At 44.8% G+C, this 27,406-nt stretch overlaps 1 protein-coding gene across 2 annotated transcripts; it reads right to left on the bottom strand.

Annotated features, from left to right (window-relative positions):
* Positions 1-139: 139 nt before the first annotated feature.
* Positions 140-17,384, bottom strand: PLK3 (polo like kinase 3). 2 transcript variants are annotated; one of them, XR_006415879.1, is made up of 16 exons: positions 17,066-17,384; positions 12,166-12,273; positions 11,947-12,063; positions 10,253-10,382; positions 9,896-9,983; positions 8,629-8,724; positions 7,075-7,273; positions 6,411-6,537; positions 5,882-5,991; positions 5,640-5,757; positions 5,010-5,093; positions 4,352-4,514; positions 3,430-3,559; positions 2,733-2,843; positions 1,288-1,691; positions 140-382 (listed from the first exon to the last, which is right to left on the bottom strand). XR_006415879.1 is itself a non-coding variant. In XM_044441810.1 (15 exons), the coding sequence occupies exons 1-15, from the start codon at positions 17,261-17,263 to the stop codon at positions 1,497-1,499; spliced, it is 1,974 nt and encodes a 657-aa protein (XP_044297745.1). In that variant the 5' UTR covers positions 17,264-17,384; the 3' UTR covers positions 140-1,496. The 2 variants fall into 2 exon arrangements, 1 of the variants encoding a protein (XP_044297745.1); XM_044441810.1 differs by having other exon boundaries at positions 140-1,691.
* Positions 17,385-27,406: the final 10,022 nt, after the last annotated feature.

Raw genomic sequence — 27,406 nt, 5'->3', positions numbered from 1 at the left:
CAGCATAGAAGTCTCCCAAAATAAATAAATAAATATCAGATTTCAGAACAAAGAAGTTATCATTTTGCATCAGCAATACCCCATGCAAGCAGCTGTTGACAAACAAGATACTGTTAGGAGTTGAAGCAGCAATTTTGCACTCTTTTTAAAAGTAAAACAGAGTTTATTGTAATCAGACTGCTGGGTGTGGGGAGATACGTTGTGCGTGATCAACAGGACATGGGTGCAAAATAAATATTTCATATAAATACATAAATAAATCTTCACACCATTAGGCTCCACAGCTGAACAGTTGGTCAAGTTCAAAACGTCAAGTGGGCAGCTTGCACTGAAGCTGTTCAAGTCTGTACCACAGCAGATTTAGAGAATCCTTCTGCTGCATCTTGGAATGAAAGCAGCTAAGGAACTGAGGCAAACTGGGCATTCATAGTTTCAGCAAAAAGGAAGTCCCATTTGCCTAATTAGTGTAACAGTTCTATTACCCAACACGTACCTTCACTGGCTCAAGTGCTTAGCAGAAGCACTAGAACCTTGAATTGATCCCTGTTTCAGGCTGAAGATTCAGCTATCTTAAGCCCAACTCCTCCCTCAAGATTTCAAGTTGTGGCAGTTGCCTCCTTCCAACACCAGGAGACCACCAGCTACTATCCCGTTACCTGCTTCCCTGCCTCTTGGCTTCTAGATTACGACTGAAATGGAGAAGTCATTTACTTGGCTCCCTGGCAGAGAAGTCACCTATGCTACAGCCTCTTTGTTGCATAGGACTTACTTCTTCCCCAGACAGAGTAGCCACTTCCCATTCATAGCATTCTTATTTGGTCCATGAATCAGAGCCAAGTAAGAAATGGTGAGTGGTACAACTCCAAGCAACACAATTAAGTCCATGAGCAGAAAGCAGTAGCATGTCAAGGGCCTGAAATGGTTTGTGACCAAGACTGCTTAATCCATGGACTGAACTCAAGCTCTTCTTATACATCAGGCCCTGGATTGCAAAACCATTTGGTATTTGATACTGGACAAAAACTCCAGAAAACATCTTTTAAATTAAAGTAGCAATTGCCTACCCTGCCTACTTATCCAGTGCTGTTGTCATCCTGAGTAAAGAGTACACAGGTTCTCCTTCCTCCCATTTCCCTCCCAGGAACACCATGTGCAAAACCAACTGTGCAATGATCACAGAGGAGTAACACCTAAGGCATCTATCTCTACACTGCCTCTCCACTGTGGACTGGAGCAGCCATGTCAAAGTAAATAATAAATCCTCCCTTTGGGGAAAAATAAAGATACAAGAGGAAGTTCGTGGTAGGCATCCAGAGGTTGATGGGTCCTGAAGAGCAGGTTGGAGATACATGTGTGTAGTCTTGGCCTGGAAATTTTCCCTTCTGGAAGATTAAACATTCATGAAGGAAGAATCCTGGTACCCTGAATTACTGTCTCCTCTATTAACACAGCACTTTGTGGAAGAACAGAAAGTTCCAAGAATCTACCCTATAGCTTTAGGCATCTGCTCGTTGTTGTAGCAGCTTTAGAATATACTTGAGACGATGTTGAAGTTCAGGTGAGCAGCCAAGTTCTGCAATGCTGCTGAGCTTATAGGTATAGGAATTCCTGTCACGGTTTATGTAGGTGAGGAGGCAGGACTGGTCAGGTTTGCTCAAGATCACCTTGGTATGGTCATGGTAGAAATTAACCTAGGAAAAAAATAGAGCCTTTTGTGTTCCAAATGCGCATATCCACTGCTTATTTTCTAGCTAGCCCCACCCTTTGAGAATCCCAACTGGTTTGTGTACCAATGCCTGCATCTAGATATTGGCGATCACATCCAACAACTCTGGCAGTAGTTCTCTCTCCCCACACCTAGCCTTTAAGTGAGAAAGCAGTAAGTTATTTACAAAGTCTGTATGATGAGCTGTAGCACATCATCAGACCTCAACTTGTGTTGTGCAAAGCTGGGAAATAGAGGGGTTCTTGGAGTGATTTACAACCTACAACCCTGAAAAAGCCCATGGGATCCAGGTGCTTTGTTAATCATGTGAACTACCCACCCTTGTATGGTTATGGCTTGAACATCTAAAATGGCTGTCCACCCACACCACTAAGCTCTAGGCGTTAATTAACTCATAGTAACTTAGTATGATGGAAAACAGGTCTAAACCTGAAAAGCTTGGAAACAAGCTTACAGAAAGGGATCTATAGCGATTGTGTTAGACTTCTGCCTTCAGGCTGAAAGAGGTCCAATTTCAGTGAAGCTATTAAGGACTGCTTTCTAGAGGTGGGAGATCTGAAAGCAAAAGTGTTGGGGCCAAGATACCAGTGCACTTTAGCTTAAAACTCTGCTACCAGTAATTAAGCCTGAGGAGAAGAATTTCAACCATGGGGAGCAAATACCACACATTCCAAGAAATGATGAATCCCATCAGTGGTTCAGAGAAAGGAGAAGCGGCATGAGTATCTGGGGAATGCCAATGGGCTGGACTTAGACCCAAGCCTGAGGTTCTGCACATCTAATCTACAAGCGTCTGATATGTTCCAAGCAGTAATGCTGTATAAGCACCAATGCATGTGTTTGTATTTTTCTTAAATTTCCTCTAAGCCATCCACAGTGGTACATATCAGCTGATTTGAGGGGCTGGGGATGAGGAGCCAGCCTGTGAAGATCTCATGAAGATCTCTCAGCCAGGACAGGACACAGGCTCAGGTAGCTGAACTACGGCCAGGATGCCATTACTTACTTGCACAGTTCCATTGCTGAAGAGCATCAGTAAGGCCTGATTAGTCTTCACCCACTGCAGGAGGAGCAGTGGCAGCTGCCCAGTCTCATCTATGCTGGGCAAGTCTCCTCCCTTTGAAGAAAAAGAGAGAAGTTAGAAACAGATGGTAAAAGAGGACTGCCTCAGTACCAACAAGCCACTTAGTACCACCAGCCTATTCTCAGTGCTCTGCCAGGAGAAAAATAACCTCTTTGCTTACATTGGGACAATGGGGCCAGGTACATAAGTAGTACAGGCCACATTAAGAGAAAATGGATTGGAATAGCCCTTGTGCAACCCCACCCCAGCCTCGGGGAGGAAATGCTCCCTAATTTCGATTGAGATTCCTTGAGTACAGGGAGCTAAAGCCATGTGAGAAGGAATGTCAAGGAAACTGGGAGTGCAGGTTCAAGTGAAGAGCCATCACAGGTGTACTTCGTGTTTAGGCACCCATCAAGCAAAGCCTGTCCAAACAAGAAAGGAAGCTTGTTGTGCTTTTAGCTTCATTCCATGAAAATCTTGAAGAGGAAACTCTCCTAGGAGCTTTGAACATGTTCAAAATACTTTCTAGAGGGTGGTTCCTAAGAATATTGCAAGCCAGATATTTTACCCACATGCAGCTCAGCTGTCAGCAACTAATGCAACTTGAGCAGGAAGGCACCCATTCTAAGCTGCTCACCTTCATGAGATGCTGCTCCATGTATGAAGCAAAATACTGCAGGACACCCATCTGCCGCTGCAGCTGTTCAGGAACTGCTGAAGCCAGGAAGGAAAAATGCTTACTGTTTGTCAGGTTGTAACGTATTTTCCTGAGGAACAAAAAGGTAGAGTTATTTTAATATTTCTAACCTGCCCTATATGAGCAGACCTCAGGTACAGTAATTAAAATGATTAACATAAACCCATAATCCAATGCAAAGACCAGTATTAAAATCCAACCGAATGCAACTAGATGCAATAGCCAGGACTCCCCTGAACCCATTCCTCAAGGCCAAGCAGATACTAGCATGTGCATGGGCAGGACAGAATAGAGCTACAACCTTCTCATTTTGTAGCATATATGGGCACCATCTCTCCACGAACTCATGGAAAGTAGCAGCAACAGGGCACCTGCTCTCTACTAAAAAAAGTACCTACTACAGGAGTGTAGTTCAGAACATTCGGAAGGCCACAACTTACATAGCTATTGGTAAGATTTTGTGGGCCTTCAAAAGTTGTGGCCTACAAATTGTTGCCCCACAGCCTTTTTGCCCCCCCCCCCGTCCCCCAAGTGGGTCTCCCAGTGTAGTTTTAAGTCTTCTTGAAGCTATTTCAGGATCAGACTTTCAAGTAACATCCTGCATCAAAATTACATGCAAAACAATTGTGAACTATTCCCGTCACCTTAGGCTGATGATATTAAGTAATAACTGTCCAAAGGGATACAATTTATTCTCCAGGCTTATTCTTGGGTCATTCCCATGATTTTAGTAAACCATGGATGTTTTTCCCTTTCCCTACTTTGCTGTTTACCTCACCATAACAATCAGGAAACCCCCAGTTCCAGTTAAGGGATGCCTACAAATACATAGTCCCTCAGCCGATCTGTTTCTTTCACTCACTTCCAGTTAGCAGAGAGGGTCATGTGAGTTCCGTCATTGAAGAGGACACCAATGCTACGGTTGGAGAGCTGATAGCCAAAGCCATACTTATTGGAATAGTCCACCCACTTGCTCACCCAAACAAAATGCTCATGGCAGGCCAGAGAAGCAGGATTCATCTCAGCTGGACAGTGGACACAAAAAAATTTTTGGTGAAGTTAGAAGAAAGGCTCATACTGCTGCTAGTAGATATCACAAGTTATTCCAAACATAGCACTGAAATGGACTGACTACATGTCTGGAATATGAACAGGCCGAAAACTGCATCATTAGGCAACATTCCTAATCACCCTGGTGAGAAACCGCATTCCAGTGATAACGGCCCCTTGCCATTCAAGTACTGGTACACACAGCCTCTCTTATCAAAGAGTGAAAAGAAGGCACTAAGGTCTACACTGACAGCCTTTCTGCTCAGTTCTACCCTTGATCCCTTATTTCATCAGTCCTAATCAAAGGAGAGTGAACATCCTAACACTTCATATGCCATCTAGGATCCCCATGTTTCCTCACCTCCTCCCTGCACCAAACGCTAGCTTTCAATGCGGCAGCTCTTCCATTTGTCTCTTGCCATCCCATATAGAGTTTGAGATGAGATATTCCCAAAAATTTAAGGGGTTACCTGTTGGCATGACAGAGAGGCAGTTCTTCAGGAGCTGAATAGCAGATTCAATGATAACTGATGCTGTGGCACAGTCTTCAAATGCTAGAGAGGAAAGGCAAGGGAAGGGATTACAAGTGAGTTTACATGGGGTCAGGATTAAAGGGTCCCCTACTTGCCAAGCTTGGAGCCCAAATAGGAGTTGTAGGGAAATCCATTTTTATTGGAGGACTACCTCAATGAAAATAAGACTTCTCTCAGCCAAACCTCCCATTTTGAGCAGTTAAGCCATTTCCAGCCTGGCTCTGAATGTGAAGATCTGCCTGATGAAACCAGAAGTCTAAGGACCCAGAACCAGCCATGGGCTAATGCAAACTTAGTTAATCCTCTTTGTTAATCTCCAGCATCAGATACTCAGAACTACCATGCCTCTAGTATGAAGGCAAATAGCCTTCCTGGCTAATAGCCATTTTGAGAAAGAAACTCCAGTGTTAAATGGCAGCGTGCCTAAAATGTAATTGAAAAGCCATTATAATAATCCACGAATAATCCACAACAAAGGGCTAAGTTCTAATGGATAGTAATGGATAATAGTTCCTTCAGGCTATGGTGGATTGTAGGAAAGGATTGAGACATACTGCCACTTCTCACCTTCACAGCTACTAGCCATTGTCCCACGAATGGATCTGGAGATCGACTTCTGCGAGCCCTCCTCTCCTACAGTCTCTGCTGGGCTAGAGTTGGGACTCTGACCACTCAGTGGGGTGACCTAAGGAGATACAAAGCCTGTTCAGCACATCTTATTCCTTTCATTGCTGGAAGTATCTACTAAGGTATCTCCCTTTTTGTCTCCCGTCTTAAAAAGGCCCAGCAGAGCAGCCAAGTTAGCTTACCTCATTCCCTTCCACAGTTTTATGGCTCAGTTGTCTACAGATGGAAGTTTTCACTAGGCCTGTTACCAGCTTGGAAATGTCATCTCTCTCTTCAGAGGGAGCTTTCTTAACTAGAAAGAGAAAGGGGGGGTCAGGAGAACGGCAATTCTATACAAGGTGACAGGTGTTAGCCCTGCAGATTACAAGATGGGCTCTGTTAAGCAGGCACAGTAGGTGTCTTATGGGGCAGTGGCAGTGAGATGATGCTGTTCCAGACACAAACTGTAGCAGTGAGCTTGAGCTTTGCCACAGTGCCAGTTACATTCTCTTTCCTCCTATTTATACATTTCACGCATGGGGCAGTAAAGAACTTCCCTTCTAGCTTATTGCCAATCTTAGTACCTCCCAGGCTTCCCAACCTGCAGAAGAGGCATTCAGAGCAATGGAGAGCAAGTGGACACCCCCCCACACCCCCAGGCAGGACTGGCATGTTGCCACTTTCACCTAACAAGGAGTACAAGCCAGCTGCAAGAAGAACAGGACAATTTACCTTTGGGCTTTCGTCTCCCAAAAAGTGTCTTTGTTACTTTTACAAAGAGGCTCTTGGCAGGGTTGGGGGGAGTAAGTTCTGGCACCATGATACAGCTGCTGGTTGGAAGTTTATCAGGTGTATACCCCTAGAAAGAAAAGGCTGTTAGAAAATTTGAGTGAAACATCAGCCTACAATGTATATTGGTACAATGTATATTGGATCACGACCAGCACTTTCAGGCTCCTATTTCAAGATGGAGCCTTTAAAAAACAAAAACAAAAACCAAGGCTCATATATTTGGGTGTTTTGTGAATTGTAGTGGAGATGTCCTCTAAAAAAGAGGCACCTTTGGTAAGCATGTCACAGTTGGGCCACCTAGCAAGACAGGCAAAGAGTAATGACTATGAGAATGGATGTTAATTAGAAGCAGGATGTAATTATCCAAATTGCAGCCCAAGTAGCATTCCAGGAGCTGACATCCTTATCAACAGGGACACTACTATTCCTATGTTGCTGAGATCCCAGTGACAGGCCTCATAGGAAGACTTTGCCTCTAAGAAAATTACATATCAAGCAAAACATATGGACACTGTATATCACACATTATAGCAGCCCAACATTCTGCCCTAGTAGTGACTCCACCAAAAGTCGAAGCAACACATTAAAGAAAATTGCTGCTCACTTTAGTGAAGAATTCGTGGTCCAAGATCTCCTCCAGTGTGAAGCGTTCCTGGGGGTTGCGTTTCAAGATGCCCATAAGCAGGTTCTTCGCTGACATGGAAAGGAATGCTGGGAGTGTGTATGTGACATGTTTGATACACCTGTAGGTCTCTTTGAGATCAGAAGTCTCAAAAGGGGGACTTCCACACAGCAATGTGTACCTAAGTAAGTGGGGGGTGGGGGGGTGGAGAGAAGGAAAGCAGCAAGTGGTGAATGAAAGGGAAGCTCAAGAATGCCACTTCCCTGCAGTCAGCATGGATTGGCTCTTTTAAAACAGCACATGACTCAGCAGTGACTGTGGAGGAAGTTGCCATGAGGCAACACCCAACATTAAGTGTTCCCCATAAGAGAACTTATGAGGTACTGTTGTTGCTCCAGGTTCTTGCAGACCGGAGGCACATCCGGAGAGCAGATGACAGCCCTTCTCCATGTGATCAAAGCTAGAAGCCTTTTAGGGTGCAAGCCTGTGCATGAATAGATAGTGCATTTTACTCTCCGAGCATGCGAGGGATTGCCACATTAGGAGCCAAACATTTCTGGACAGTTCTGTACCTAGATGGAGAAGGGCTCCCTATCAAATCACACTTTTGAGACCACTTTCCCCCTCCCCCTCCCTCCAGCATTCGAGATAGTTTTTACAACACAGCAAATGGAAAAATTAACAGGAAGCTGTGGCTAACCAAGGACAGAGATCTGGCTCCTAAAATGATTTCTTTTTAAGACGCTCCGGAAAGCTGCTAAATAACACCTGAGCTCAATAGCTGCCCCTGAGACCGCAGGCCAGCCACTTTTTCCATTTGTTTTGAAGTAATTGTGACTAGATTGTGAACCATTAGCAGCAACATCACTATGTTTTTGCGTTCTAGTGGTTAGTTCAATTTGCTTTCAAATACTCTGCCCTACATATGTTTCATGAGAAAAAGACAGTTACGTTGTTATTTTGGGCTTATCTGTATGTGCCCACCTACCATCAAGTCCTGCTAGCAAGGGATGCCTAGTACACAGCTGACACCCAGTTTGCTGCCCAGCCCATCAGCTTTCCCTATTCATTCAGGTTCATTCCCCATCAATTTTGAAGAGGCAGAGGACACCCCCTATTCCTTTCCACCATGCACTCTAGAACCCTCAATAAGCATCTTTGGAAGCATCACTGGATGCAGAGCATGGCATGCCAGGTTCTTGCTAAACTGCCACAAATGTCTGATGTTCATAAAAAACAAGCTGGAGCTACAATAAGCACGGTGCAAGGTGCTGGTCCTACAAAGCCCTTGATTATTTGTTTTAACATTTTTGAGAAAGCTACTTTTTCACTGAGCTTTCAACAAAGCCCAATTTCTGCATTTCAGTGCCAAATCTTGCACAGGTTTTTACACTGTACTAGAATATACTAGCCACAAGCTTCTGCTTCCTTCCTTTAACTGTACAGAAATGAAGTTCTCTGGAAGAGGCAGCACTGAGGGCTTCCTGCAGACTTGGCTCAGCAATAAAAGCTGTGAAATTTTCATGTAGAACTTACATGACACAACCCAAAGACCACACATCGGACTCTGGCCCATGACCTTGGCGTAGTAGCACTTCTGGGGCAAGGTAGTTGGGGGTTCCACAGATAGTCCTGAAAAAGAGTGCACACATAACAATTAGCTTAATTGCATCTGGGAATGTCTCAGATTTTCCTCTCCTGCCATTTTCACAGCCGTTGATTGAGACTGATTATCCCACAGGAGTGGTCACTGCCACCACCAGAAGGCCAAGCTATAAGGAAGCTTTTCATGGCCAATGCCATCTCTCCTCCCTGCCCTTTTGCTCATGGATACTCTTCCAATCAACACATACTGAACATACACAGATCAGCAATATACTCTCTTGTTCCAACAAGTGGGGCTGCCAGAAGCCTTCTTCCCAGTTTCTCCATTAGAAGTACAACTGTTTGAGCTACTGCTTCTCCTACAAAAGGGCAAGCACAGCCACCTGTGATGCATATGATCTCCTCCCCTTAAGGCATGGGTCCTCAAACTATGGCCCCGCGGGATGGATCTGGCCCGCCATGGCCATCCATCCACCCGTGCTGCCACGCGCTTGCTGCGTGGGCGGGAAGGTGGTGGAGATGGTCTCCGAGAGAGCAAGCCGTCACCACCACCTGCCTCCCGTACCCGCGCACTCGCCACTGCCTCGCAGCGGGGCAGGGAGGTGGTGGCTTGCTCCCTCAGAGATGGTTTTGGACTCACTGAGAGATCTCCCAGGCAAGCCACTGTTGCGTGTGCCCGATGCCCAAGGGCACCTCACCAGCCCGTGCCCCCAGGCACCCCCACCTCACTGCCTGGGACAGTCACAGCAGCCTTTCAACTGGCCCCCTATTCAAAAAGTTTGAGGACCCCTGCCTTAAGGGCTTCTTCCCACCCTGCACAGCTGCTCATGCCAACAGCTGCAGCTACCAGTGTTTTGCATGAGGCATCACCAGAGATAAGGAGTGGCATTGTTTCCCTCCATTGTGCTTCTGCCTTAGGGACAAATCCACACACAGTAACCACATTGTTTCTTTGACCACTAAACTCTAGGCTGAAGCACAGGAGCCTATTTCAAGCCCCATGGTCCCTGTTGGACTCAAATTCCCCTCCCCCAACCATACACACAGCTGCACAAAAATGTTGAGGCAACAAGACAAGGCAGCACTGTACTTGCTCTTTTTGCTCCTTGTTTCTACCCTACAGTAAGCTGGAACAATATTCAAGAGAAAAAGGAATTTAAAATGTTCCAGAAAGCATAAAGAAACTTGAACCACCTACTTTTTCCTCTGGTCCACAGGCTCCTGTAGGGCAGCCAAACCAAAGTCTCCCACTTTGAGTTCCATGTTTTCATTGATGAAAAAGTTACCTGCAGAACAAAAATATTAGGGCCCTGACAGTTCCAACTGCCACAATGTTTTCTTTGTAACAGCACAATGTAAAAAGTTAGCCCAGGTTTTAGAAACCCGGTTTTGCCTTTTATGATGCTAATCTATGTTACAGGGAAATTAGGGCCAGCTCAAGGCTCCTGTCACCTCTAAATAATGCAAGTTTAAGTTTCATGCAATTCTTCTAGGTACATTTTTTCTGAGAACTATTCCACACTAACAAAAAAGCACGCAGCCATATTGCGCATACCTAATTTTAGGTCCCTGTGCAGGATGCCTTTGAGATGGAGGTACTTCAAGGCAGAGATGATTTGCTTGAGGTAATACCGAACCTCTGGCTCTAGAAGAGTGTGTCTGGATTTCCAGATGTGTGCCAAAGACTAGAAGAGAAAGGATTTACTTACAGAGATGCCACTTACAGGCCACTACTTGAACAGGCATGGCTAAATGTTCTAATCCATTGCATATGAGAGCCAGTGTAGTACAGTGGTTAGAGCATCAGCACTGGGGAAAACCAAGTTCAAATCCTTGCTCAGCCATGAAGCTCACTTGCCCAGTTGCTGCCTCTCAGCCCAACCTATCTCACAGGACAGAGGGGAAAGGAGAACAGTGTCTAAAACCATGTGCTTATTGGAATATAAATATCCCAGTGAGCAGATGTGACTGACTTCAGCACTTTCCACAATATCTTGTGAACCACAAATTTTCAAAACGGATGCCAAGGTGTTCCTTTATGCTATAGGTTCTTCTCCCCTTTAAGTTTCTAAACCCAGTTATGAATGTGTCCACAGATTCTGCTGATTTACCAAGATAAATCTTTCTATATTCTGAACTGTGCATACTCCTCCATTTTGTCAGTGTGGTCTGCATACTCATTGGAGTTACATTTTGAAGCACTACCAAAGTAGCCCACCACAAAAAGGCTAATTCCATTACTACAGAGTTGTTGTGGAAGGTAGGCAGGATGGAACAGATAAAGGAACCAAATATTAAGATGGTATACTGAGAAAACATTCAGATCCCACTGTTCAGCTTGTTTAAGCTGAAGTAGTGCCTATGCCAAATATGGGAGTTGATTCTGATATAATCTATTTAAGTACCATACCAACAAGTAATCCATGTTAGGCAGTTACTAACTTTGATCTGTTCCAGAACTACCAACACCATTAAAATGCCAGCGGCTGACTTATTGTTTACAAGGGGTTGAATTGCAAACAGACACCAAGCAACTGAAGTAGTATGAGAGCTATGTTTGGCAGCTGCAATTTCCATACTAAAGGTAGTTATATGACCAATCCTTACTTAAGAGGAGTGTAGTATTTGATCATCATCCTACCGAGGGAAAAAAAAAATGAGCAAGGCAAAGGGGAAGGCAGGCAGATTAACCCGCCGTGTACATGCCTAGAATCTGTCAAGGAACCTGAAAGTGGACGTTCCTATCCTGATTTCCAAAGATGCAGGGAACAGTCTGACTGACATGGTTCCCAGTACTCTTGGACAATGGCTGCCAGAAGTATTGCTTTGTCACTATGAAAGACAATCTATTCCAGAGATTCCCTGTAATGAAGCAACCAGTAACCACTTTCTGCCATTTCTTGTTGCAAGAGAAAAAGCACACTTTTATCTTTTATACCCATGAAAGATCCCCAGTGAAGGCTATATCTGCCAGTTAGTCCTGCCTGGAGAAATAATTCTGTACAAGCAGCTTGTAGTTTCCATTTCGGTTGCCCTGTGGTCACAGTGCTATAAAATAGTATGGCTTCAACAGTCTGCTCAGTGGGACTGTTCTGGGTGCACATGATCATCCTGCTATGATGAAGCCAAGGTGGTGCTTCATGGTGGAACCAGCCAGCTTTCTGAAGGCTTTTGTAGAAATAAAAAATATGCTTTGTGGAAGGTACAAGGTCCCTGTATAGAGAGATAGAGAGCACAAATCTAACTCACTTTCCTGCTGCAGTGTTCAAGAAAGATATAGATGTTGTCCGAATCTTCAAAATGATGTGAGAACTTCACAATGTGTTTGTGATGCAAGTCTCTGTGCAATTCAATTTCATTGATTATCTGAAACAAAATCAGATGATCAGCAAGTTTAGAGTCAACATCTAGTAGACCTCCAGAACCTCATCTAACCTTCCTTTGCTCGGGCTTCTGGGTCACACATACCTTCTCCCGTTGGTGTGGCTTTGCCACTCTGCTGTGGGGAATGACTTTCACTGCATAGGTCTTGTTGCTTGAGAGGTCTGTCACTTCATAGCATCTTGCAAATCCCCCCTGCAAGCAAGAAAATAGCAGTTAGAAAACTAGGCTATAGAAAGTTCCCAGTTGTTGTCCCTTGATCTGTAAGCAGCCAGTCTGAATGGTCTCAGGGTAACTTGTTTTCTCCTGACACCTGCCTCATCCATCTGGCTTCCTATATGCAACAGAGCAGCCAAGGTCTTCAGTCAGGTTACTGAAATGTTATAATGACATCTGCCACCAGAAATTACCTCCTGCTTGCTGTTCTTCAAATATTCTGGACTTCAAATCCCACCAGATTCAGTCAGCAATGCTAGGATCTTTAGTCCAAAACAATTGGAGCATACCATACTGGGGAAGGTGGCTTATGCTATCTCAAGAACAGAGGTCTAAAAATGTTCAACCTTTTAAAAGCAGATGTTACAACTCAAGTTTTGTTTTAGGCTTTCTTGAATTACTAGATCAACTGCTAGCTTTCATTCATTTTCAACAGAAGAGATATGCCCACAATTTGCAAATCATAAAGCTTCCTATACAAAGATTCCATGTTAGATATCGAATTAAAATATTTGGGATACCAGGCGATGAGAAAGACTACATCTGGCAAACACCTTGGAACATTGTTCATAATTCTCCTTGTTACACATTCCAGACTTCTGGTCTTCCTAACAGCACTCAATGTTAGGAAACAGAGATAAAACACCACAAGACACTCTAGAAAGAGCTATCACTTCTATGCAATGTAGAAACAGAATTTGTATCAATCTGGATTCAGCCCTAGGCAAAGTTTACATAAATGCAGTTTCCCCATGACTGATGTCATCATGTACTATTAAGTGTGAAAAAGACCTAGTATATGCTGAAAATCATTGACTTGTCACCTCAGGCAAAGTGTGCTACAATGGGAACCAAACCAGGTAGTGATAATTGTGACCCATCCCTTTCTCTCAAGACACAGTAGTGACTGATGTGTTTTGAAGGTAACACAATGATCTCCCAAGCAAGCTTTTGCTTTGTAGTGCTACACACTAGATATAATTTCTAATACCATCTCAAATACCACATGTGCCGCTTCATATTCCCTCCCCCGAGAAAGCACGATTTTGCTCAGGAGAAGGTGGTGTGTGCCTAAGTCCCACATCATGAGTTCAGGCCTTAAAAGCATGCTCCATACTTCTCATCCCACTATTTTCTTTTAGCAAGTACATTAAGAATGGCTGATAGAACCCAAATTTAGTTTTTAATCTAGATTAGAAAGACAACTTGAAGTAATTCATACAGGGGGAAGTTTGGTTTTAATTGTACAATACCAACATGAATATTCAAGATTTGAGGGCAGATTCATGTAACTTACTTGGGACACCCAGGACAGTGGTAAGGCGTCTAGAAATGAAGTATGCAAGATTGAAAAAACTGGTATGTTTAGCCTGGAGCAAAGAATCCTAAGGGGAGACATGAAAGCATTCCCCAAATATCCGAAAGGCTGTCATGCAAGAGGTGGAGCAGATTTGGCTGTTGCTCCAGATGGCGGAACTAGAAGCAAGGGTGGAACTGGTAGGAAGCACAATTCAGCCAACCTTTAAGGTAAGAACTGTTTGACAGTAGAATAGACAGTAGACAGATGACCTCACCAAGTGGTAGGTTTTTCTTCACTGGAGGTATTTAGTTGCAGATTCCTGCACTGAGCAAGGGTTAGACTAGATAAGCTCCAAAATCCCCTTCCAATCTTATTCATAGTTTTAAAAGTTACCCAGTTCAAATGTTTGAGCATGCTGTGCAGTTATATTTGAACAGCTATTTATATGAAGACATGTATTTGACCTAGCAATAAAACACACACATTTTTAAATCTTCTGGATCTGATTTTAACACACATCCAAGATGCAGTTTCACACCTCCCACTATGCTAGAGCTTGTGTTTACCTCTCTGGGCCTTCCCACACCTACCAGCATTATGTTTGTTTGTTTTTTCAGCAAAGGGTGGTTAAGCCTTGTTCACAGGACACCCAACAACAAAAAGATGACTCTAGAGACAGGTTATTCCAGCAGTCAAGAAAGTGCATCTATCACTGCAACTAATACCTCACCCAAAATAAGCTTCACACCAATTCAACACTCTGAATGAAGAGAAACCAGTTTCTCTACAACACAAAATCCTGGCTTGTGTACCATCAGAGAAACAACTCTGGCTTGTATCACAAAAAGAGCTTTTGCAAGAGACAGAAAGAATTCTGCAGACTGCCAAATTCAGGGTAAGCTTGACATTTCAGTGTTAATGCATTTGGAAGTAGCAAGACACCTCCATGCACGATGAACAGATTTTCCATAAGACATGTCACGTTGTTTGATGTGGTGCAAAAGCAACTAACAAACTCAGCTCTGCCTTCAAAGCATGATCTTTGCAACAGTGTCAGCTTTGGTCACTGTGAATAGAGAAGTTTCCAGTGTGTGTATGATGCTTTCACCCTTCTCATTCTGAAATCTGATTACACAGATTACTCAATGGATAGTGCCAGATATGTGCTCTTGTATATTTTAGGAAGTATGCTGTGAAGTGGAGTCCTGTGTTTGTCATTACTAAAAACTTGTATTCTGTTCTGAACATTTTGAAGAATGTAGAAGAGGAAACATCTTCTGCAGTGTTTGGAAGAAGGTAAGCAGCCCCTGAAGGACCTCAAGCACGGGCACCTCACTGGGGACCCCTGTGTGCCACTGGAGATGCCTATGGGTGCGATGACACCACAGTGGAGACACCTTCATTCGTGCCTCCCCCTTTTCCTGATTCCTTTGGCATCTAAACCAACATTATTCATCACTATGTAGTATCAGATTTGCTGCTAAAACCAATTCCTGGGGTGGAAGGGTATTCTCATTTAAAAACAAGCATGAAGTATTCATGTTCACACAGACTTCACCAACAGCTCTGCCACTATGCAACATTTACATTTGTCCAAGAATGATGCTGTAGAATAGAACAAAGGCTGACATTTGTTGCATTCTGTGGCATGTGGAATGAATAGGATCTCGAAGTAATTGGTCACTGAAGGAAGCTTATGTATAGAAGGGCCCTTTCCTAATCACTGAAACCTTGTCTAGATCTTTCTTTTTGAAATGTTTGGGATATTTACCATGGCTTCATGTTGCTTCACAGTCATAAGAGCTAGAAATATTCTTTTAGAGTAGCCAGACTGAATAGTCTTGAATGACTATTTAAACCACTAAGGTTTTCTTTAATAATCTATGGTGACTCCACCAATATCTAGGACTCCAACAACATGCTCTGCATGAGGAATAAGGCCACTGTTGAGCAAATAACCAGATACTCTTGAAAGAACATCATAAAAAGGTATATCAGGCCTCCCCGGTCAGTCTCCCCAAACTTGATACCAGTCAGATGTTTTGGACTTTAGCTCTCAGCTTTCCTGACCATCAGCATTACTGGCTGGGACTGATGGGAGCAGATAGCTGGGAAAGGCTGGTTTAAAGCAAGACCACCAAGATCCAAGGCCAGCACTGTACACCAGCCCCATAAAGAGTAGACGTTCTAAGATACAGTGGCCTGCTTTTTATTCTCCCTAGCACCTACTTTAGTTCCAGTAAAGCTACAGCAAGTTTGAATCATAACCTGTAGGGCATAAAGTAGGCAAACTCTTATGGCCCATGGATGCTGCTTAAGAAGCAGAAGTGGATATTTAAAATCTCTTAAAAGTTACAGCAGCTGTGTTAAAAAAAATCCTAGAGCATAAAAGCCTTGCTGAACAAGATCAGAAACCATCCAGGACAGTGTTTGCAAGAAATCCAATTCTAAAAATTCCCAGCATATTGCAGAAGACAGCTAGCAAACAAATGTCTACTCTCTAACAAACTCTGCAGGTAGGCAAATAAGGTCTCCTGTCCTGGGTAGCCCTTCACCAGATGAATTTCCCAGATGCTGAAGGAAAAAGAGGTTCACGTTCTTGTGGTATAAATCCTTGCTTTCCAAGTCAAGTGGGGACCTGGAGAAATCCTAAGAGGTAGGCTATAATAAGCTGCAATGCTTTGCAACTATAATAATGTTGACAGCTAATAATAACCTGACAATAAAGAACAGTCACAGCCGCAACCACAACCATTTCCCTCTTGTTCACAACAACACAGCATCGATCTGAGCTGAACAGTCCATGCAGCCTCATTTAAAAGAAGCCCCCTCCCCAGGGAGAACAAAGCGACTCCTAATGAGCGAGCATCTCCAGGCTTTCGCGAGGGAAAGAGAGAGGAAGGGAAGAGGACGTATGCTCAGGCATGACGGGGAGAAAGGGAGGAGGAGAGTTAGGTTAAGGAGTTAAGAATTTTGAGTACCGCCTTTCTTAAGCGGGGGTGGAGGAGAGGGAGCGTTGCCCGGACTTGCTTGCCTAGGATTAAACGAAGTCGCGATGGGGAGCGGGGCCGGTGGGGGAGAGAGAGAAGGCGGGATAAGTGCAGGCCGGGACAGGAGAAGCGCAGTTTCGCGTCAGCCTCGCCAGATAAGGAGACGCTTTGGCTCCCCAATTTTCAGCAATCCGCAAGCGCCCCAAAGAGCCAGATTATTACAAGTGCGGATGGCGCGGGGGGAGGGGGAAGAGGTCGACTCCTAAATCTCTCCTTACGATAATGCGGTTCATTTCATCTACAAACACACACTGGAAGCGGGGGGGGGGGGGGGGGCAGCCTTTAGCGCTCCTCTCTAACATCATGGACTGCAAAGCAGCCGGGCAGTAACGGAGCAGGTCATCAGCCTTTAGCTTCCTTACGAAATCTAATCGCTTTGCGCTTCACACCCCACCGAATAGCGCAAATACGCGGCACGTACCTTTCCAAGCAGGCGGCCCCTGCTGTATGATCTGCCCGTGACCGGGTCGCTGATGATCCGGGTAGTTTCGGCCGCTTTCGGCTGCTCGGTACGGTCAGATTTGGGCGAAAGGAGCGTAGGCGGCGAAGGCTTGTACAGATCCGAGGCCATAATATTTTCGCCGAACGGATGAGGCGAGAGGAAGCAGGCGGGTTCCATGATTAACGGGGATGACTTACTACGACCGTGGTCGGCTAGCCGCCCCACACGCCGACCCTTTCTCCGAAGCACGCGCAAAGGCACGTGGCGCGCCGGCAGCAGAACTTTCGCACGCTCTTTCTGTGCCACTGGTCAGGGAATCCCCATGCTTTTATCAATGAGCGCTGCTGACGTCATCCGCCAGGGAACCCCTCCCTTCAGCTAAGAGGTGGGGTTAGTTCTTAAAGCAGCCGCCGCTCCGAAACAGAAAGAAATGGGAAAATGCATTTTGTGACTTTCCCTGCAAAGGTTAGGGGAAATTCAGAGAGCTGCATAGGGAGGAAATGGAGATAAAAATAGCCTCTCTCTGTCTGTCCCATCCAAGGCTTCGAGCATTCAAAGCGGAAGCGGGAAACTGAATCTATCGAAGTGTTCACGTCTTGACGGTCTGAGCTTGCTTTCGCTGGGATAGAAAACTCCACTATTTTCCAGTCCGGAGCCAGTTTGTAAATACCGTCAAATATACCTTTTTTCTATTTGAATTCGAAGTCTCCACATTGGAAAGGAAGATAAACTTTTGTAAAGTTTAAATTAGCTGAATTGGCATTGATCGGGGACCTCCGCGCCTAAAGTGCTTTACTAGGGGACCAGTTAATTTTCAGCCTCCTGGTGGACAGGTTGGAAACCATTTCTCCGCCAAAAGTCCCCTGCCCTATCCTGTCCGGAGGCGGAGCCAAGGCTAATGATGGGTTTGGTCACAACTGGAAGTGGGCGGGGCCACTCTTTTTTCTGCAACTTCCTCTCTCTTTCGTGGACAGCTGAGGAAGAATATGTTGCTCTTGCTAGAAGGCAGAGGTATTGGAAAGAGAAAGGAGCTTGGGCTATGGGTTCATCCCTGGAGTAGCAAGATTCAGAATTGGAAGACCCACTTTTGCGCCCCTCTCAGCTAATTGACGGCAAAAGAAGAAGGGGATGGCAGAGAATGAGGTGGCTGGATGGAGTCACTGAAGCAGTTGGTGTGAGCTTGAGTGGACTCCGGGGGATGGTGCAGGACAGGAAGGCCTAGAGGAATGTTGTCCATGGGGTCGCAAAGGGTCGGACACGACTTCAAAACTAACAACAGCTAAGAGGCTCACTGGGTGATCTTGGGTCAGTTGCTGCCCATCAGCCCAAGCAGGCCATGAGATGATGGCTCTTGTGTTTCAGTGCCACATGAAATTGCAAATGCTGATTAAAATCAGAGGGTGATAATTACTTTGAGTAAACAAGTGGTATAAGTCCATGATTGTGTGTGCAAGCCTAGTGGTATCACGGTGGTCGTTCTCTTACACAAAGGCTGCATAACATCATTGTCCATTTGTAATCCTTTTGTGTTTACTGATTACTGTCTTTCTGTGTTTGAGCTATTCTTTTTTTAAGCAAGGTGAAATAGCCCTTAGGTGTAGATGTCCTGCTGCATTTCTGCCTTCCTTCAGGAACACAATCATGACATGAACAGTGACCTATAAAGCAAGTGAATCTGTAATAGCTCAGCACACAGCCACTAAGGACTTTGTGGTGGGTGCAATTTTTATTGCTAGTTCATTCGTTTATAAATCTTTAAAACACCTTTCCAACTTAACAAAATGCATTAAAATAACAACAAAGTGTCATTTAAATGAAATAATGTAGCACCACAGTCCTGTAATGCTCTTTCTCTGTCTAGATGAGGGAACCCATTTCCAATTTTAGCAAGGCAGCTATTGACAATGGCTAGGAAGAACAGTTTAAAATGATTTTTTTTAAAATCAGCATTATATTGTTAGTGTTATTCTTCTATAATGCTACTTGAGAGAAAATGTATTTTAGAACTATAAGGGTACAGTGAAATCCTATTATACTTTTTAAAAAAATCTTTCTAGATACCTTCTCTATTAACCACCTTGCTAAAACAGTGCAAGAAAAGTTTGCTTCCCACTTCATTTTGAAATACATATCTTGCATCATAGAGCTACAGCTGCTTAGCTCTCTTTCTCTTAAGAAATGGTATTTCGCTACTTGTATATTCTTAAAAAATAGCTAGGAAACTATTTTGGCTTTACTTAAAATATTGATTTTATAAAATAAATGGACAAAAACAATTGGATGCACTGCAGAGGGAACCATGAACATGTGTTGATTTATGAAGGGTGGCTCAAAACCACGCTTCTTAATAAAGATGGAAGAAGAGTGCTAAGGCAACCTCTGAGGGTGAGGAGGATGCATTGCCACCCTGAAACCTACTTGAGCACATCTTGCCATTGCTATATATATCCACTGCTGAATTTACCTCCACAAATGCCTAACATTCCTAGATAAGGTAGAAAGTCAATTGCAATTCTGGTTATAGCTTATAACAGAAGTGTAGTGCTGTGTTCATGCTTGGCATCGTCTGTCTAGAAGCATCTTGAGAGACAGATGTGATTACAATTGTTTACAAAAAGTTTAACATTTTAAAAACAACAACCATAACCACAGTTTTGCTTGCTTAGAAGTAAGCTCTATTGATTATATGGTTTGTTTCTTCACTGATATCCCACCTTTCTTCCAAGTAGCTCAACATGGCTGAGCAGGGCAAGACATTTTACAGTCTGAGGCAAAGCAGAAAATAAGGCTCCCACAACCCCAGATCAAGGCATTGATTGCCCAAGTCCAGTCAACATAATGTGACACCTCCCTGGTTGTAAAACTATGCTGTAATACATTCAATAATCAACAGCTTGCTTTCTTTGATGATACCCAAATTCAGCTGAGGCTGCCACTCTGTCTCATGTCACAGAAAAGCTCTGCATGGTTCTCCATATCCCATTCTATCATCACAAGAACACTGTGAGGTAGTTTAGGTACGAGAAAAGAGCCTCTGCGTGGGCAAGCGAATGCAGGCAGACGCACGCGGCCACGATGTCAACGGCAGCCAGCTCCACCAGCCAGCGCAGGCGCACGCGGCACCAGAGAGTGCCGCCCGCTGGCCCAGGTGATCGGGCGTCGGGGTGGGACTCGGAGGCACCCTGCGGACTCAAAGCAGTGGCCGGGGCCGGCGGCCGAAGGGCGGCGACCAAAGGGGGTCACCACCGTTTGGGGTGCCGTTCAGGGGACGAGAGGGGGGCTGGGCTGGCCAAGGACTCTTGTTGAAATAGGCTTGCCTACTGCTGAATCTTAGGGAAGGGGAAGGATTTCCCCCCCCTTTCTTTTTCTTTTTATCGTTCTTTTTCTCCTCCTTTGACCTGCTTTATAATTTTACCCTGCTTTAATCAGTGCTTTGAGTCATCCCTGGTCATGTCAACGTTTATATATCCTGGGGAACACACGGCCGCTGCTATTGGCGTGGTCACGGGCAATGGTCGTTACAGCAATAGGGGCTTAACGTGTCCACGTAGAAGAAGGATGGACAGATGGCTGACACCTATCCCTCCTTCTGGTTCTGCCCCCAGCCAGAGGGCGCCAGGTAGCCTTGTCAACCACCCCTCAGGCCTGACGGTGCTGCTTCTCAATGCCAGGTCGGTCAATAATAAATCTTCCCTCATCCATGGCTTGATTGTGGATGAGGGGGCCGACCTGGCTTGCATAACGGAGACCTGGGCGGGAGAGGGAGGGGATGTTGCCCTCTCCCAATTGTGCCCGCCCGGGTATCTGGTTCAACACTGTTCACGCCCAGAAGGGAGGGGAGGGGGAGTCGCATTGGTTTACCGAGCCTCCATCTCTCTCACGGGTCTTCTGGTCCCTTCGAGGCCAGGGCTGGAGTGCCTCTACTTGGTGTTGGGCGAACGAGACCGATTGGGTATTCTATTGGTGTACCGTGCACCCTTCTGCCCAGCAGTCTCCCTATCTGAGCTGACAGAGACCGTCTCGGACCTGGTGTTGAGGACCCCCAGGATGTTGGTCCTGGGGGACTTCAATCTCCATGCCGAGTCTGGACTGACTGGGGCGGCTCAGGACTTCATGGCCTCTATGACGGCCATGGGCCTGTCTCAACACGTCATCGGCCCGACCCATGAACGTGGACACACTCTGGACCTGGTTTTCTCGACGGGGCAGGAAGAGGATGACCTGAGGGTGAGGAACTTATGTTTGACTCCCCTGTCATGGTCAGAACACATCCTGGTGAGGTTTGTGCTCGAGAGCGGCCTCTCCCTCTATAAGAGTGCGGACCCGATTGTATAGGCCCGTCCCCGGAGCCGGATGGATCCGGATGGGTTCCTGAAGGCCCTGGGGGAGTTTCCAGCTGACAAGACTGGTGCTCCTGTCGAGGCTCTGGTCGAACTGTGGAACGGAGAGATGACCAGGGCCGTGGACATGATCGCTCCCAAGCGTCCTCTCCCACCAGGCAGAGTCCGCTCTTCCCCTTGGTATACACCTGAATTGCGGGCGATGAAGCAGGTTGGGAGACAACTGGAGCGTAGGTGGAGGAAATCACGGGATGAATCTGATCGAACACACTTGAGAGCCCACTATCAGGCTTATGCTGTGGTGGTGAAGGCGGCGAAAAAGAAGTTTTTTTCCGCTTCCATTGCCTCCTCACAATGCCGTCCGGCGGAGCTTTTTCGAGTGGTGCAAGGCCTGGTTCGCCCGGGGCCTAAGGAAGGTCCGATACCACCCTCAAAGGCCTGCTGTGACGACTTTGCCAGGCATTTCAGGGAGAAAATCGCTCAGATTCGTCACGAGCTGGACTCCACTAATGAATCAGAGGTCTCTGGGGAGACGCCAATGCTACCGACTGGTCCAAAATTGTTGGAGGAATTTCAATTATTGCGGCCCGATGATGTGGACAAGGTACTTGGACGAGTACGTCCCACCACTTGCCTATTGGATCCTTGCCCGTCTTGGTTAATAAATAACTCCAAGCACGGGATTGCGACCTGGATCTTGGAAGTGGTTAACGCTTCTCTGAGGGAGGGTCGAGTGCCTGCCCCTTTAAAGGAGGCGGTAATACGACCAGTCCTGAAGAAAGCGTCACTGGATCCAGAGATGGCCACTAACTATAGACCTGTGGCCAACATCCTGTTTCTGGGCAAGGTGTTGGAGCGAGTGGTGGCGGGACAACTCCAAGCACTCTTGGATGAAACTGATTATCTGGATCCTTTTCAGTCTGGCTTCAGACCCGGGTACAGTACTGAATCTGCCTTGGTCGCCCTGTATGATGACCTGTGCAGGGAGAAGGACAGGGGGAGTGCATCCCTGTTGGTTCTTCTGGACCTCTCGGCGGCTTTCGATACCATCGACCATGGTATCCTTCTGGATAGGCTAGCGGGATTGGGGGTTGGAGGCACTGCTTTGCAATGGTTCTGCTCCTATCTCAACGGTCGATTCCAGAAGGTAGTGCTGGGGGACCATGTCTCTGCGTCATGGCAGCTATGCCATGGAGTACCACAGGGCTCCATTCTATCCCCTCTGCTATTTAACATCTATATGAAACCGCTGGGAGAGGTCATCAGGAGGTGTGGGCTGTGGAATCATCAGTACGCTGATGATACCCAGCTCTACCTCTCGTTTTCCACTAATCCAGGTGAGGCAGTGGCTGTGCTTGGCCGAGGTAATGGAATGGATGAGGGCCAATAAACTGAAACTCAACCCAGACAAGACGGAGGTCCTGTTGGTTGGCGGATCGGGCTTCGGAGAGGGTGGAGTTGACCTGGTCCTGAATGGTGCAACACTCCCTCTTAGGGATAAGGTCCGCAGCTTAGGAGTACTCCTCGACCCAGAGCTTTCTTTGGAAGCTCAGGTGACAGTGGTGGCGAGGAGCGCCTTCCTTCAGCTTCGGCTGATTAATCAGCTGTGCCCCTACCTGGAGTTCGACTGCCTGGCGACGGTGACACATGTGCTGGTGACTTCCCGCCTAGACTTCTGTAACGCGCTTTACATGGGGCTTCCCCTGAAGACGGTCCGAACACTTCAATTGGGGCAAAATAGAGCTGCCAGGTTGCTGATGGGGACGGGGCGTTATGCTCACATGACTCTAGTCCTCCGTCAGCTTCACTGGCTGCCCATTGAAGCCCGGGCCCAATTCAAGGTGTTGATTATGACCTATAAAGCCCTAAACGGCTTGGGTCCGGGCTACCTGAACGAGCGCTTACGTCCGTATCTGCGGGAGAGTCCCTTCTCCAGGAACCCTCCATGAAAGAAATTAGGAGAGTAAGTACTTGGAGGAGGGCTTTCTCTGCGGTGGCGCCCAACCTATGGAATTCACTCCCCAAGGAGGTCCGCCTGGCACCGTCGTTACTGGTTTTTCGGCGCCAGGTAAAGACCTTTTTATTTAAACATCATTTTAATTGTTACAATATATGATCTGGCCAGGGCAACTTCTTCTTCCTTCTCTTTTCTCCTCCTATATTATTTATTTACTTATTTTATACTGATAATTTTAATTTTATATTATTATGTTTGTAACTCAATGTATTTTTTGTATTTTTGTATTTAATGGTAATTTATTATGTGCTATTGTATTTCAATGTATTTTATTGTGTTGTAAGCCACCCCGAGGCTTCGGCAAGGGGCGGCATAGAAATGTAATAATAATAATAATAATAATAATAATAATAATAATAATAATAATAATAATAATAGGTAGGCACCTAATTAGCTGATTTGTTATTTCTGTTGTTTTTCATTTAATAACTTTCTTTTACATGTCAAAAAAAGCACAGGTTTCCATTGAGAAAACACAACTGCAGTTTTTGTATTTAATTTCTTTTTCTCTTACCTTAGAGTTAAATTTAACTATTTTTCTCTTCCGCTTGCTGCAGTCACTTGACTGGTCTGATTGATTAGTTCACCTTGTGTGAACTGGAGTTGCTGCCTTACAAGAAGAAACTGGTCTGACCTGTTCCTGTCCCTCTGCCACATCCTTTCTCAACTTGGTCTCTTTCAGACCATATTTGGTACGGGGTGACCAGGACTGTAGTCCAACATATCTGCAGGGCACCAGCTTGGGGAAGGCTACTTTAACAGAACTTGTTCTGTGTTATTCAATAAGTGAAGCTGTTTCAGGTTTACTTAAAAGGATCATACAGCAGGAAACACAAAGGATGTCTGGGTCAGACCCTGAAGAGTTGCTGAAGAGTAGACCAGCTTTCTTCCCCTTGGTAGCTTCCAGATGCTTTGAACTACAGAACTCCTAACCACTGACTGGGGCTGCTAGAAGATGTGTTACCAGATAGGCAGCTTGATTCATACTCCATGTTGTTTGGAATGTGTCCAAAATTCCTTATGTGTCATTGCTAATGCAGCTCCTTGCATACTGATATAGCATAGCTTTATTAAAAAAGATTGTTTAAAAAATAAAATTTTAAAATATTTTTTAAAAAATTAAATATTTTTAAAATCTTTTAAATAAGATTTCCAGCTTTTCAAAGCACCTCTGATGCTGAAGTTCTAAGCAACTGGAGAGTAGCAGGTTGTGAAAGGCTATAATGGCTAATTCTTGATTAGGCAGAATTCAGGAACTCAGTAGCTATGTATGCTGATTTTCTCCCCTTATCCCTATGGATATCAAAAGAATAGAACCTAAGTCTGAAGTGGTTCAAAGCAGCTTCCTGTGTTCAGACCATGAAGGTAAACACAATAATTGCCAGACCTGCATGTCAAGCTGCTGTTCAAAGCATAGCTATGCAGACTGGCTGAAAAGCAAGAAACCCTAATATGAACCTACATTTATGGGACTGTGTTACCAGATAGGCAGCTTGATTCACACTCCATGTTGATGGGAATGTGTCCAAAACTCCTTATGTGTCACTGCTAATGCAGCTCCTTGCATACTGATGTAGCGTAGCTTTAATTTTTTAAAAAATAAATAAGTTTAAAAAATTAAAGTTTTAAAAAAATCTTAAAAAAAAAGCTCTCGTGCAGTGCTTCAAGATAAGAATATGGAATGTGTGACCTGCCAGATGGACTATACTACCCATTATTGGTTGTGTTGGCTAGAGCTGAGGAGTGTTACAATCTCCTCCTATCTGGATGGCCACATGTTCCCCCCTCTTGCTTTAAGAGCAGCTTGATAGCTGGTGACTGTGTTTATCATGCTGTAAAAAGTTTCACTTGCTGATTTTTTGCAGATCAGGCTTCTACTAAGATCACAAGATCAGGGCACATGATTTTTTTTCCCTGGCCCATGCAACTTTACTTTTTAAAACCTTCTGAAATTAGAAGCTAGACCAGCTAGAGGATGCTGTAGTCCACATCCAAAGGGCACCATGTTAAGGAAGACTGAGCTAGAGCATCTGAAGAGAGTTGTTTAGTTTTCTCAATTCCAAATTAATCTGTTCAAGACTAAGTTTTCTAACATGTGCAGCTGAGTTCTTATTTGCAAATTAAATTTTCCTATTTAAGTGGATTCATTTCATATTATCCAGCATCTACTGTATAGAGATGGTTTTCAGTTCCTTCATTTGCTTGCCAGTAATATTGACTGACTTCCACCTAAAAATTTTTGAAAAATAAAAATGTCCTAAAAAGAGCATTGTCCTTTTTGAGAAGGATTTTTATTACGTGGAGAGAGTCCCTGGCCTCAGTTTATATGCCAAACTGTTTCAAGTTGCATAGCATCTTGCTTAGTGTGCTTCAGGGCATGTTACTTCAGGATGTGATCTTGCCTCAGGGCAGTGCACCCTGTGATATAGTAATCAGTTTCCCACAGAGACCCATCCTAGGCTGGAAATGGGCAAAAGTTTGCATGAAACCCAAAAAGTTTAGGGGAAAAGGTTTTTAGGGTTTTTTTTTAAATAGCTTCTGCAGGGTACCCATTTGTAATCCCAACGGCAAAATGTGGGGTAAATGTACATACATGCCTATGAGTGTGTTGCTTTGAAGTTCCTTCTGAAAAGACAGACATATGTTTAGCACAGTAGTGCTACATTGAGTACAAACACGCCTTTTCTTCTATGTTATTGAAGCTACTTCTGCATATTTGGAGCATGATTCAATCTGAATTGGGGAAAAGCCAGTTGTGGGGGGTGCTAATTGGGTAGCTCATGAAACATTACCCACAGTTGCCTTCCCCTGTAAGCAGTTTTTCAGCTTTTAAAAACAATGTGAATGATTAAAGCAACAAGGAAGTACACAGCTTAGGACCTCAATACCTGAAAGAGCACCTCTCCCATCCAGAAGCTTACCTGGACACTACAATCAACATCTGAGGCCTTCATCTGAATGTTACCTTCTAGGGTGGCCAGAAGGGGGAGGACCTTCTCAGTGATGGCCTCCTGATTGTGCAATTATCTCCCCCCAGCACTAACTCTGTTGTCTTTTTAAAAGCCAGGTGAAGATGCTCCTTTTCTCCAAGGCATGTGATGGCATGGGTGGGGGCTTTATGTTGGCTTCATTGTATGGGAAAAAACCTAGTCATTTAAAAATTGTTTTAATTGTTGTATTTTGGAAATTATGTTTTGATTGTATTGTGGTTTTATGTTTGTATGCATTATTGACAACTGGGCTGTAATGAAATAAAGAAATGATAAATAGTAAGCAAGGATATATATACTGCTTTAATAGGTACCTTGCCTGGGTCATGAGGGGAATGGTGTCTTTACTGTGACCCTCCAAATGTTGTGGCACTGCATCTTCATCAACCCTCACAACTGATTGTGCTTTCCAGAGCTGATGCATATTACAGTCCAACAACTTCTAGAGGGTCACATGTTATCCAGCCCATCTGTTCTTTACTATAAGCCACCTATACAGTAGGGAAGAGAGCCTTGTTGCTGTTTTGAAGGAATAAAATAGGAAGATGCTAATTTAATTCAAAAGGATTAAATATGAGCATACAGTTACCTGTGTGGCCATTTTTGGTGTGTGTTGAATCCCCACCCATCTTCATGGAAACAGAAATGACTACAAGGCAAGGATGGGTTGTGGCATTTTCTCAGCCAGCTTCCCAAGGAGGGTGCAGCAAGTAAGGTGTTCAAGATGAAAAGCTATCTATCTTTTCTAGGAATTCTTCCTGTATTGATTAAAACAAAGACTGTTTCTAAACTGCTAGAAATAATCATGTACTAGACAAGGTTTACTCAACTTGGGGCCTTGCAGACATTTTGGACTATCAGCTGTGGCCAGAATGGCTAATAGTAAGGACTAATAAGAGTTGTTTAAAACACTTGGAGAGCACTAGGTTGCCTATTCCTAAATGCAAAGGAAAAGGTGGATAGCTTACCTGTA

The sequence above is a fragment of the Varanus komodoensis genome, unplaced genomic scaffold (genome assembly GCF_004798865.1).
Source record: "Varanus komodoensis strain SLA01 unplaced genomic scaffold, ASM479886v1 scaffold1, whole genome shotgun sequence".
NCBI lineage: Eukaryota > Metazoa > Chordata > Lepidosauria > Squamata > Varanidae > Varanus > Varanus komodoensis.
This window is presented reverse-complemented; position numbering and strand designations above follow the sequence as displayed.

Bases quoted from the DNA above. Each gene is read 5' to 3' on its own strand.
- PLK3 (XM_044441810.1), bottom strand. From the start codon at position 17,263: ATGGAACCCGCCTGCTTCCTCTCGCCTCATCCGTTCGGCGAAAATATT. The intron at 12,064-12,165 runs GTATGTGTGACC...ATTTTGTTTCAG, and splicing joins AGCCACACCAACGGGAGAAG to ATAATCAATGAAATTGAATT. The intron at 10,383-11,946 runs GTGAGTTAGATT...TTTCTCTTCTAG, and splicing joins TTGAACACTGCAGCAGGAAA to TCTTTGGCACACATCTGGAA.